The sequence below is a fragment of the Sceloporus occidentalis genome, unplaced genomic scaffold, assembly GCF_023333645.1.
Source record: "Sceloporus occidentalis isolate IW3139 unplaced genomic scaffold, rSceOcc1.0.p SCAF_8, whole genome shotgun sequence".
Lineage (NCBI taxonomy): Eukaryota > Metazoa > Chordata > Lepidosauria > Squamata > Phrynosomatidae > Sceloporus > Sceloporus occidentalis.
The window spans coordinates 24,560,774-24,573,472 of NW_028316988.1; the positions used below are offsets into that span (position 1 = coordinate 24,560,774).

Sequence of the window (12,699 nt, forward strand, 5' to 3'; positions counted from 1 at the left end):
GATGAACCCTTTTGGGGGGCCTTGGTGTGGCTATGATTCCTCCTCCTCCTGCCAGGACTTGGGCTGTATCTTTACCCGCCCTGGGCCCATGAGGGTAGGGAACCCTGGGCTTTGCAGTTTGTGGTGGTTCTCCCAGAAAGGCCAGGCTCCCCCATCCATTCCGGAGCAGACCAAGGTGCATGGCTTGTGCCCTGTGGAGGCAGCCTTGAGAGAGAGGGGCTTGGCTCCTGCCTGGCACACAACCAAGGGCTCGAGGCTTCCTCCCCAGCCAGCCCCAAAGGCCCCCCGAGCAATGGCCCCGGCTTCCCACCCCTTGGGGTCAGAGGGTTCCCCTTCCACTGCAGGGAGGAGGAGGAGGGCCGGCCAGGCTCTGCTTCAAGGCCTGGGAAGAAGAAGGGCCCCTCCTTTGCTTCCTCCTCCTCCTCCCCTTGCCCTCCTTGTCCCTCCCTCTGCGCATGCGCCTTGCCCTCCCTCCCTGCCTGCCAGGGCTCATTGTTGGCCCCGGTGACGCGGGCCGGGGCTGGGCCAGGCGGAGGCGGAGGCGGAGGCCGAGGGCCCTTGCCTTGGCTTGGCTTGCCCCGGGGCGGCGGGGGTCCTCCCTGGCCTCTGGGCCGCCGCCTCCTTCCTTCCCTGGCTGCCTCCTTCCCTGGATGACGGCTGTGGGTCCCTCTGGGGAGGCAGGCGGGGGGCGGCGGAGGAGGAGGAGGAGGAGGAGGGGCCGGAGGAGGAAGAGGGGCTCCCCGGAGGAGGAGGAAGGCTGGAGGAAGAAGAGGAGGAGGAGGAAGAGGGGCAGCCCCAGCCCCCAGCACAGCCAGCAGCCCCACCGCCCGCCATGCCCAGCAGCGCCCTCGCCCAGCGCCTGGAGGGAGGTGAAGGGCCGGGGGGCGCCCCTCCCGCCCTGGCAGGACTTCTGCTGAGCCCCCCGGAGGAGAAGGAGCAGGAGCAGGAGGAGGAAGGAGAGGCAGACCCCGCCTCTGCCCAGCTCCCCCTGGCCCTCGGCCACCACCACCACCACCACCACCAGCTCTCCCTCGTCCTGGGCATGCCAGAAGAGCAAGAGAGGGATGGGGGGGAAGGCCAGGAGGAGGAGGAGGAAGGAGGAGGAGGAGCAGGGATGGAGCAGGAGGAGCAGGCCTTGGCCTACCCTGCGGGGCCGGGGGACCCTGGCCCTGCCCTGCTCCTCCTGCTGGAGCCCCCCGGAGGCCCCCCAGGGCCAGAGCTCTATGGGGCCCCCTTCCCCCTGCCTCCCCCTCCAGCCCCCCTCTTGCCAGGGCACCCCTCCCTGGGCACCATCGGCAGCCACAAGAGGAGCGTCAACATGACCGAGTGCGTCTCCGTCCCCACCTCCGAGCATGTGGCCGAAATCGTCGGCAGGCAAGGTAAGCAAGGAGACACCCCTTTGGTGGGGGTGGGCACAGGCTCCCTGGAAAGGTGGTGCTCTCAAAGCAAAGGGGCTCCTGAGTCGGTACAACCTTTGGAGGGATGGCTGGCAACCACTTTGAGAAATGGGTTGACCACTCCTCCAAAGGGGTTTGAGGAATGGTCTGCCCGTCCCATAGGGGTGTGTAGCTGGGCACGACCCTTTCAGGAATGGTTTGCCTTCACCAAAGAGGGCTCTGGATGGGCACAACCTTTTGAGGAATGGTGCTCACCCTCACACCCCTTTGGGGTGGGCAAACCGTGCCTCAGAAGGTTGTGCCCATCCAGAAACCTCTGGTGAGGGCAAACCATTCCTCAAAAGGTCATGCGCACCCACAAACCCCTTTCAGGGGCTCAGACCGTTCCTCACAGTTGTTCTCAGCCACCCTTCAAAAAACTGGGCCCAGTCAGAAGCCCCTTTCTGGTGGGCAAGCCATTTTTCAAATCCACAAACCCCTTTGGGGTGGGCAAGCCATTCCTCAAAGGAGTCGCCAGCATTCCTCAAAGGGTTGTGCCTACCTACACTCCGTTTTGGAGTGGGCAAACCATTCCCCAAAAGGTTGTGCCCACCCACATACCCCTTTGAGGTGGGCAAACCATTCCTCCTGTTGTTGCTCATCTACACACCCCTTTTGGTGGGCAGATCATTCTTTAAAGACATTGCCCACTCACAAACCCTTTTGTAGCGGGCAAACCATCCCACGAAAGGTTTTGCCCACCTGGCATCTCCTAAGGGTGAGTTTTGGGAAATCTGTCCCCTTTGCTTGGACATGCTTTTATGGGGTGCCTTTCAGCCCCCTTTGGGTTTAAAGAACAGGGCATTTTGGGCACTTCTAGGGTTCATTTTAAAAGGATATTGGAGGTCTGTGTGATGCAGGGGCCAAAAATAGCCATATTTTGGGAAACAGCATTGATATCAAGGCCCATACTTTCTGTAACCAGCAATGCCAAGGATCAATACAGTATCTGGTTTTCTGGAGTCGTGGCTTCACAAAGCTAGAGATACGGAAATAGATCTGCCTTTTTGTGTGTATGTTTTCTCAGTGGATCCAACCTAGGCCTTAAAATCCACCTTCCCCAGAGAAGGCGCTCCCAGGCAAAAGTGGTTTGGGCCTGGACTTTGAAAGTCTCTTTGTTCTTTTGTGCCACAGACAGAAATGGAGGCGGCAGGAAGGCAGCTTTTGAACCACTCCTGGCTCAAAAATGGCTACAAACCCATTTTTGGAACTGGGAATTTAGCGGCCGGGTTTTGCATGTCGACTGTTTGAAATTGGACTGGTCTTCTTTGCCCTTTGAAACTGTTGCATGTTTTAATGATTTGATTGCGTTCTTGATTTGTTGTCCTTCCCTGCCTGGATCCCTGGGGAGAGGCGGGTAAGAAATCACAATAATTGCTATTATTTATCCGGATGGGGTTCTTGTAAGAAAGAAATTGGATTTATTCTAGAAATCATGTCGCAGTTGCCATCCTGGGAGAGAAACGGCATTACGAAGTGCATCTCTAAATCATTTGCTTTGAAAGGCAAGGTTGAAGGTAGACTGCAAGAGAAAATTTGGGGTTTTCTGCAGGAATTTCTATCTGTTGTCTCCCCCAAAACTTGGGTGAAACGGATGATCTCTTGGAACCCCTTTGCAAAGGGACAGTAATCTGCTTTCCACCCCAAAAGTCTTGCATTTGAAGGACTGAGAGGGTGGTTGCCTTTTGTGCTTTGCTAACTCTGCAGCCTGTTCCTTCTTTGGATGTTGATTATTCCCAAACTTTGATGTATCAGAGCCACTTTCTCTGTTGGAGGCAGGCAGCTTATTTTGGGTGGGGGGGAATAGAAATACAATAATAGCTCAGATAGCGCCACCATTTCTTCTCTTCTGCTGTGTTTGTGTATTAAAGCAACATGTCCACCAGGAATGTTTTGCAATTTTTTTAAAGATCCACTCTTTCTTGCTTTTACAAAACAAAGATGGAGTGGGGCTTTGGCAAAATAGTTTTCCAAATGTCTATCATGCCCCCATCCTCTGTATATCCTCTCCTTTTAAAATTCATTTTGCTCTCTGTGACAGGTTTAAATAGGTGTGTAGCATGCCTGCATTTCTAAGTTGTTGCCTTTTTTAAAAAACGCAGTTGTGTGTTTCTTTTAAGTTGTTGCATTTTTTAAATGCAATTTTTTCCATTCCCAAAAGCCCAAATCTGGCCTGCTTTGCAAAAGTGGGCCAGGATGCCTGTCCCATTGTTCGCTTTGTTAGCTGAAGCCATGCTGTGTTGAGAGTGGTGACATCACACTCCTTGTTTCCTATTGGGTGATATTCCAGAAGCACCGCCCCCTTTTCCTCCCCCCAATTCAGCCCCCCCCTCGGCCACTCCCGATTTCTGGGAGACTATGCATCCCACCCCCCTTTCCCAACTTTTCCCTGTTTTAGCAAAGATCTGGGCTTAATTTCTGGAGAGAAAATGAGAAGAAGAACAATGGAGAGCGAGAAGGGACACCGAGGGTCATCTACAGTTCTGCAGACCAGGGTTCGAATCCCGGCTCGGCCATGTAAAAAACCCACTGGGTGACCTTGGGCGAGACACGCTCTCTAAGCTTTGGAAGACAGCAATGGCAAACCCCCTCCAAAGAAACATGCCAAGAAAACCCTTTCATAGGTTAGTCTTAGTCTTGCCATGAGTGACTTGGTGGAGGCACACAACAACAGCAAGAAACACTAATGCAGTTTGGCCCCATTTTAACGGCCACAGCTCCATGGGAGAGAATCCTGGGATTTGTAGTTTGGTGAGGCACGAACCCTATTTGGCAGAGAAGGCTTGCAAAACTACAAATCCCAGGACTCCATAGGATGCAGCACTTAAAAGTGGTGTCAAACTGCATTGTTTCTACCCTTTGTTCACTGGGGGAAACTCTTTCAGTCTCCATTATTTCATTATCTCACCATATTCTGGCTGATCTCATTCCAACTCTGTCTTTTTCTGTCTTTTGTTTTTAGGGTGCAAGATCAAAGCCCTGAGAGCCAAAACCAACACTTACATCAAGACCCCAGTGAGAGGTGAAGAGCCGGTCTTCATTGTGACAGGACGGAAAGAGGACGTGGAGATGGCCAAGCGGGAGATCTTGTCGGCCGCTGAGCATTTCTCCATGATCCGGGCCACGCGCAACAAGGTCAACGGTGTGGCAGGCTCGCTCCTGGGGCCTCCGAACCTCCCGGGCCAGACCACCATCCAAGTCCGAGTCCCATACCGGGTGGTGGGGCTCGTCGTCGGTCCGAAGGGGGCCACCATCAAACGGATCCAGCAGCAAACCCACACGTACATCGTGACCCCAAGTCGGGACAAGGAGCCAGTCTTTGAGGTGACCGGCATGCCCGAGAACGTGGACCGAGCACGGGAGGAGATCGAAGCCCACATCACCATGAGGACCGGCTCCTTCATCGACATTAACGCCGACAACGACTTCCATTCCAATGGCACTGACGTCTGCCTGGACTTGCTGACCGGCAACCCTTCTGGCCTGTGGTCCAAAGCACCCAACCCTTCCCGACGGAGCCTGCCCGCCTTCCGCAGCAACAACCACCTTGGGTCCTCGGGGACCGAGCCTTACTTTGACGGGGTGCCCCGCAGTCCTTTCGCCTCAGGCGGGAGCTTCTCGTTCAACGAACCTCCGGGGCCAACGATGGCTTCCGATGAGTGCGATTTTGGCTTTGATTTCATGGCCTTGGACCTCACGACTCCCACCGCCATCTGGTCCCCATTCGAACCTGCCACTAACCCTCTCCAAGCCTTTGGCAGCTCGTCGTCCTCCTCCTCCATCAACGGCGTTTGCCAACGACGCAATAGCAGCCTTAGCGGCACGGCCACCCCGCGCCAGTCGCCCACTCTCCCAGAGATGGAGCACCCATTAGCCCGACGCATCCAGAGCGACCCAGTCAACGCCCTCTCCTGGTTGCCAACCCAGGGCTCCCTGTCTTCATTCTCCAACAGCACGGGCTACTCCTCTTCTTCCTCCTTGCCCGGCAGCGTCTCCGCCACTTCCGGCTCTCCGACGGATTCCAGCAGCTCCAGTGATGGGGCCCGCAAAAACTCCCGCGAGTGTATGGTGTGCTTCGAAAGTGAGGTGATTGCCGCCCTGGTGCCGTGTGGTCACAACCTTTTCTGCATGGAGTGTGCAATGCGCATCTGCGGGCAGCCAGACCCAGAGTGTCCAGCTTGCCACACGCCGGCCACACAAGCCATCCACATTTTCTCATAGACTCCGCAAAAAATCCTGCAAGTGTGTGGTTTCAAAAATGAAGAGGACACTGCCGTCATGCCACATAGCCACAACATCTACATAGTGCCCATCATTCATATTTGTGGATGGGAGGATCCAGAGTGTCCAGCTTGCCACATGCTGGCCATGCAAGCCATCCACGTTTTCTCATAGCCTCTGCGCAAAAACTCCCACGAGTGTGTAGTGTGTTTCAAAAGTGAACTGGACACTGCCCTCATGCTGTGTGGCCACAACCTCTTCAACATGGAGCCCACCCTTTATATCTGTGAGAGGGTGGACCCAGAGTGTCCAGCTTGACACACGCCGGCCAGGCAAGCCATCCACATTTTCTCATAGACCCTGCGCAAAAACTCCAATGAGTATCTGGTGCGTTTCGAAAGCGAAGAGGACAATGCCCTCGTGCCGCATGGCCACAAGCTCTTCTGCATGGAGCCTGCCATTCACATCTGTGGGCGGGCCGATCCGGAGCACCCAGCTTGCCACATGCCGGCCACGCAAGCCATCGACATTTTCTCATAGCCTCTGCCGTTTGCGCTGATACCCTGGACCTCACTCCCTTTCCCCAAACATGGCTTTTTGCAAACTCTTTAACTGTTTGATCTCACCCTTTTTTATCCCCCGGGAAGTGTTTAAGAGGATTGTCACAGCAGGTGGAGAAGGGTTTTTATGTATATAAAAAGGATATTTTACATGTCGCTGATTAGAAAAGATTAAATGGCCACTGGGGTAGGAAATAAGGTTGACAGGGGGGACAGATTGTGTGGTGCGTCTTTGGGTGTGTATGTGTAACAAAACAAAACAAAATGCATGGCAAGGGGTTGGATCGGATGGCCCTTGTGGTCTCTTCCAACTCTACGATTCTACGAATCCACAGCAGAGAGGTAAATTTCAAAGAGCGGGCAGGAGGGACAAATAAATAAAATCAAGACATTGTTTACAGAATAGCTTTAATTCTCCTCCCAAGTCGGGTGGAGTGACACATTTGCTGTTCCTCTCCATGGACTTTCCAAACAGCAGTATTCCTTAGTCTTGTTTTTAATTTTTGTTGTTATTTTATGGCTATGATAAATCAAGTGAAAAAGAAAGAAAACCCGAAAAATAGACCGCCTGAGATCTGGGCGCACTTCTCAAGGAATGTGACAAGGGTTATCGCTTTTATTTTTTTATTAAGAAAAAAGCAGATTTTTCTGTTGGTTTTATTTTTTCGTATACGGTTCGGTGTGTGTGTGTGTGTGAGTGTGACTGAGTGAGACAAAGATATCTTTTATTCTTTTTTGGGACAGTGAGACAAAAGTAACTTCTGTCGGTATCCTGGCCTTCCTCCAGATCCATGTAAAAAGAAAGGTTTTTTTTGGGGGGGGGGATTGGTCCATTTTGGGGGGAAATATTGGTCGGGGGGGCAGTGAATGGAGGGGAAACAAGTGTTAGCATAATGCGCACATGCAAAAAAAGAAAAACACAACACGATATCTTTTGGTTGTTATGGTTGGGTTTTTTTTAAATTTATTTTTTAACCTCTGTGTATATGTCAGGACTTTTTAGGGGGGCAAAAAAGTAATGACTTTATGGAATAAATTTTAAGAACTAAGATATATTTTATTTTTTACAACAGTGGGGGGGACAGGGCAGTTGTGGGTGCGGGGAGGGATTGGGTCAGGCCTTTAGCCTTGCAATGGCTAACGTTCTGGTTTATATATATGTGTGCGTGTGTAGATAGATATTACATACATATATATATATATATATAAATAGATATATTATATTATATATATATTTGCTGATCTGACTTGACGGTTATGAAAATTGTATCCAGAGCTTTATATATTTTTTTGGAAACGTTGAAGCCTTCTTAATAATAATAATAATAATGATAATGATAATGACAACAATAAAGACTTTTTACTATCTATTGGAGACTCGTTCAATACTTGTGGTAGCTCTGGTGTGTCTTTTTTGAACCTGGTTTTAGGAGGGCAAGGGCTTTCCGGAGTTTTCTGCATTGTACGGAATGTTTTTCACTGCGTATTCTGAGACTGAGCATGGTGTAGTGGTTTGAGCGTTGGACAGTGACTCTGGAGAACAGGGTTCGAATTCCGGCTTGGCCATGAACCCACTGGATGACCCTGGGCAAGTCACACTCTCTCGGCCTCATTAAACAATCAAAAAGTTGAAAGCTGTTAAGAAAATGTGCACCTTTCAAAAGAAAAGAATGAATAGGTCATCCAGTGTATTATGCAAGGCCCTGAAACAATTGGTCCTCTGAGACCTGCTGAAAAGAAAAAGGTCTTTTAACAGCCCTGAGAATCGAGTTCGAGAGCCTGGGAGCAGCCACCAAGAAGGCCCTGTCTCCAACCAACATCACTTCTATAAGAAAGCAGTGGCTTGAACATTGGACACGACTCAAGACCAGGGTTCGAATCCCCACTGGGGCATGGAAGCCCAATTGGTAGCCTTAGGTAAGTCACACTCTCTCAGCCTCAGAGGAAGGCGATGGCAAGCCACCTCTCAGCAAATCTTGCCAAAGAAACCACATAATCTGGTCACAATAAAAACTACTACAAATGTTTCACGTGCCTTCAAGAGATTATCTAGTCTGTGATCATCAGAGGTGGCTTTGCCAGTTTTGCCTCTAAAATAGAGTCCCCAGGGCCTGGCATTCATTGTTGGTCTCCTATCCAAGTACCAACCAGGGCTGTCCCTGCTTAGCTCCCCAAATCAGACAGGATCTAGTACCTTCAGTGTATTTAGGCACTATTTGTGCCTTTAAGTCCCCCATGACTTTCATAAGGTTTTCTTATGCAAAGGATCCCCAGATGTAGTTTTGCCACTTCACTTCTCCGAAATAGGGCCTCCAGTGCCTGGCATTTGTTGTCGGTCTCCCATCCAAGTACCAACCAGGGCTGGCCATGCTTAGCACCCAAAATCAAACAGGATCTGGTGACTTCAGTTTATTTAGGCACTGTTTCTGTGTCTGTGGTTTCAAGAATCCCATCAGTTTATGGACCCCTATGGATTTCACAGGGTTTTCTTAGGCAAGGGGTGCTCAGAAATGGTTTGGCCAGTTCCTTCCTCTGAAACAGAACCAGTAGCATTCGTAGTTAGTCTCCCACCCAAGTACCAACCAGGGCTGACCCTGCTTAGCATCCAAAACCAGACAGAATCTGATCTTTTTTGCAGAAAGGATGGCTTCCAGAAATTTAGGAACTGGGTCTGCTTAGGTTGCTTTTTGCTGCAGCACCACCTGGGATTCGTTGTTGGTCTCCCACCCAAGTACCAACCAGGGCTGACCCTGCTTAGCATCCAAAACCAGACAGAATCTGATCTTTTTTGCAGAAAGGATGGCTTCCAGAAATTTAGGAACTGGGTCTGCTTAGGTTGCTTTTTGCTGCAGCACCACCTGGGATTCGTTGTCGGTCTCCCACCCAAGTACCAACCAGGGCTGACCCTGCTTAGCATCCAAGATCAGGCAGGAGCTGATGTTTTTTTGTTTGTTTGCTTGTTTTGCAGAAGGCTGAATTAAGGATGGCTTGCAGCTTAAAAGAGTTTTCTCAAGCCAGCAAAAAGCAACCCCAAAAGTTCCTAAATTTCACTACAAAGAAAGCAATCCCAAGGTTTGTGTCATCTGGAGCCTTGCCAGCAGATGGCGCTGGGAGACAATAAATCTGATTTTAATCATTTAATCTGGATTCCAGATCCAGCATTTATTTCATGGGCCTCTTTTTCAAAGCACTGAGATGTTTCAGATCCTTGCAACTACTCACACTGGCAAGAGGTTGCTTGCTGGGTTTTCTTTTTAAAATATGTTACGTGTTAATATTTATATCCTGCCTTATGGCATATGATCTCAGGGCGGTGACCAATAAAATCTGTTTCGGCCATTTGGACGTTATAAAACAGTCTGAAATAACTTAAACAGATTAAAAGGCGGTTGAAGCAGTTGACAAATTAAAGCGAGGATGTTAAAATCAGCTGAAGCCATTTAAAACCACTCAAAACCATCACGCATGGATTGCTTTAACTGCCATGGCTCCATGCTATTAAATCCTGGGATTTTGTAGTTCATTCAGCCGTCATTGGGTACATCTACATAGCAAAAGTAATGTAGTTTGACTGCCATGGCTCCATGCCAGGGAATACTGGGATTTGTAGTTTATTTAGCCTTCCTTGGGCGCATCTACATAGCAAAAGTAATGCAGTTTGACACCAGTTTGACTGCAGATTTGGGTCACTTGGATGAAACTTGTAAACAGGCAAAGGATAAGGAATCCTTTGGCCTTTTGCATGTTGTGGTTGCTGTTGTTGTTGTTGTTGTGTGCCTTCAAGTCATTTCTAACTAATGGCAACACTATCATGGGGTTTTCTTGGCAAGGTTTCTTCAGAGGAGGTTTGCCTTTACGTTCCCTTGAGGCTGAGAGAGTGTGACCTCTTGCCCAAAGTCTTTTCCATGGCTGAGCAGGGATTCGAACCCTGATCCCCAGAGTTGCAATCCAACACTCAAAACTACTACGCTACTCTGGCTCAACAAAATGTCAGTTTTCTTCAAGGAGAGGAAAATACTGCCCTGTAAAGTCCATTTTTTATTTTATACGTTGGACTTATTGAATCCCAAAATGGTATTTATTGGGTTTATTGTATCCAATAACAATAATAATAACTATTATTATTATTATTATTATTATTATTTCCCGCCTCTCCCAATGGATCGAAATGAGATCCGAAGTGGCAGAAGTAGACAAAATGGCCGCTCAAGCGAGAAAGCCAGGCGTTCACAAAATGCCTTTTTTCCATCTCTCTTTCTTTCTCTCTCACACACATTATTTCTTCCATTTTTCCTCAAAAAGTCCTCAAAAACTGTTGTTGTTGTTGTTCTTTGGTGGGTTTTGATTTTCTTGAGGGAAAGTCACTCTTGAGGTCAGGCTCTTCTTCTTAGGATGCTTTGTCTGAGGGGGAAATATTGAACTAGTCATAAAAATAACAGCTATGAAGTCAGATTTTGAGGTCAGGTCCTTCTTTGGCCGCTTTGTGTGAGGGGAAAATATTGAAATAAAATACAAAAGCCTGCTTCTTTTTGCCTTCTTCACATTGTCCATTGAGGTAACACAAACCAGGCCTGCAAAGGGACTTTAAAAATGGCGAGAAGGAAGGAATAATGTAGATAATTCGAGTTATTTGAGGAAGCGGCCTTGTCTCTGAACCAAAATAGATATTTCCTTTTTTCCCCTCAGTATCTCTAATTGTCCGCACTTGCCGCAGACGGCCATTGATGGAGGCTGGTTGCCGTGGCGATGGATGAATAGGCCTAGATTTCGTACCACGAAAAAGGAAAAGGCCAAAGCAATGACAACAACAACAATAACACACACACACACATATGAATGATTTCCCCTTCCATACTCATCTTCTTCCCTCTTATTGTCCCCAAAATTAAGCAGTTTGCAACCAAAATAATGGCGTCAGGCAGGGGGTCAGCGTGAGGAGAGGAAGAAGAAAGCCAAATTTGTGGGTTTTATTTTGTGCAAAAGAGCCACAGAACATTGTGCCGCCATTGTGCCACACACGGCCGATGTTGTGTTTGTGTGGACTTGTTGTCGCGTCCCTTTCTTTGCCGTTATTTTGGGAAGAAGGGACCGTCATCCTTTGAGGGAGAAATGTGTGTCAAGGCAAAACATGGGCCTTCATGAAGGCAAAGGGAGGCCCTTTTGTGTGTGTTTGTGTTTTAAACTTCCATGTTCAATAGCAGACTATCTCTCTGGGTGACACATACAACCACTGTGTGGTTGTTATCGTCGTCGTGTGCCTTCAAGTCACTTCTGACTTATGGTGACACAAGGCAAACCTATTGTGGGGTTGTTGTTTTTTTGGCAAAATTTGTTCAGATAAGGTTTGCCCTTGCCTTCCCCTGAGGCTGAGAGAGTGTGACTTGCCCAGAACCCTACTGTGCTGTTGTTGTTGTTGTTGTTGTTGTTGTTGTATACCTTCAAGACATTTCCTACTTATGGCAACTCTAAAGTAAACCTATCATGGTCATGTTTTATTCAGAGGAGGTTTGCCATTGCCATTGTCTGAGGCTGAGAGAGTGTGACTTGCCCAAAGTCATCCAGTAGGTTTCCATGGCTGAGCTAGCTAACTTGTTTTACTTAATTAATCCATACTTCTAAATCCACCACAGTCTGAGAAGCAACCATGTGCGTCCCCATGTTCATCTATAAAATGTTGGAGAATATGCATCTGGGTGTCTTTCTTTGACATTTTTAGAAATCCATACAGACTCCAGAGAATCCTGGTGCAAAAAATACACACAAATGGATCCATTGCAATGGCTCTTCCCTATAGCCTGAATATTCAATATATTCTATGGAATAATAGGTTATGCAGTCCTTCCTCCTACACATTTCTTCCTCTCAGCGCTTCAGACAGTTTATTCCCCCATAAACCTTTCCCCGTACATGTATCTCTCTGCCCTTTTAATCCATTTTTGATTTCATCCAAAATGGCCACCGGGGAATTGAAGTCATCGTTGGGGGGCTGCAACAAGATGGCCGCCGTAAAGGCCTCCCACTTGCTTGCAAGATGGTTGTTGTTGTTTTCTCCCTCCTAATTCTGTTTTTCTCTCCCGAGACTCTCGGTGCTGCTGTATCGTATCCCCACGAAAAAAGAGCAGGTTCCAAAGCTTTCATTGGCAAAAATAATAACGCACATGGCGCATTATGTATCTTCGTTATCGGCTTGGAAGCTCCGGAAACGCTATGCCATGGAGCCCACCCCGAAATCACTTCGGAGATCAACTGTCAGCCCTGATCTATCATTGCTGGCCTCCTCCTCAGTCTTTCCCCCTCAATGGACTGATCACTTCTGACTAGCCATGGCTCCGGGAAAGAGGTCCTTTCCGCCTGCGCCTGACGCAGCTCGAAAAAGCAGCGGGGGCACCATGGCTGTGCCGTGCGATGGGGGGGCTAATGCATCTTGACAAGGGTGCGCAGCGTCAGCCGATCCGTTTCCTCCGCGGCCGCCATTTCCCGCA

General features: G+C 49.1%; 2 protein-coding genes across 2 annotated transcripts in view; both read left to right on the forward strand.

The window, feature by feature from the left end:
* Positions 1–766: 766 nt before the first annotated feature.
* LOC149308310 (RNA-binding protein MEX3B-like) lies at positions 767–7,050 on the forward strand. Its single transcript, XM_089535508.1, has 2 exons — positions 767–1,379; positions 4,399–7,050. Exons 1-2 carry the CDS (start codon positions 833–835, stop codon positions 5,655–5,657), a joined length of 1,806 nt encoding a protein of 601 aa, XP_089391634.1. The 5' UTR covers positions 767–832; the 3' UTR covers positions 5,658–7,050.
* LOC149308311 (nuclear receptor ROR-beta-like) overlaps positions 1,294–12,699 on the forward strand; it is a 53,773-nt gene continuing 42,367 nt past the window's right edge. Inside the window, exon 1 of the mRNA XM_089535518.1 lies at positions 1,294–1,379. The gene's annotated coding sequence lies outside the window, so the exon portion shown is untranslated. The remainder of the gene's footprint in view (positions 1,380–12,699) is intronic.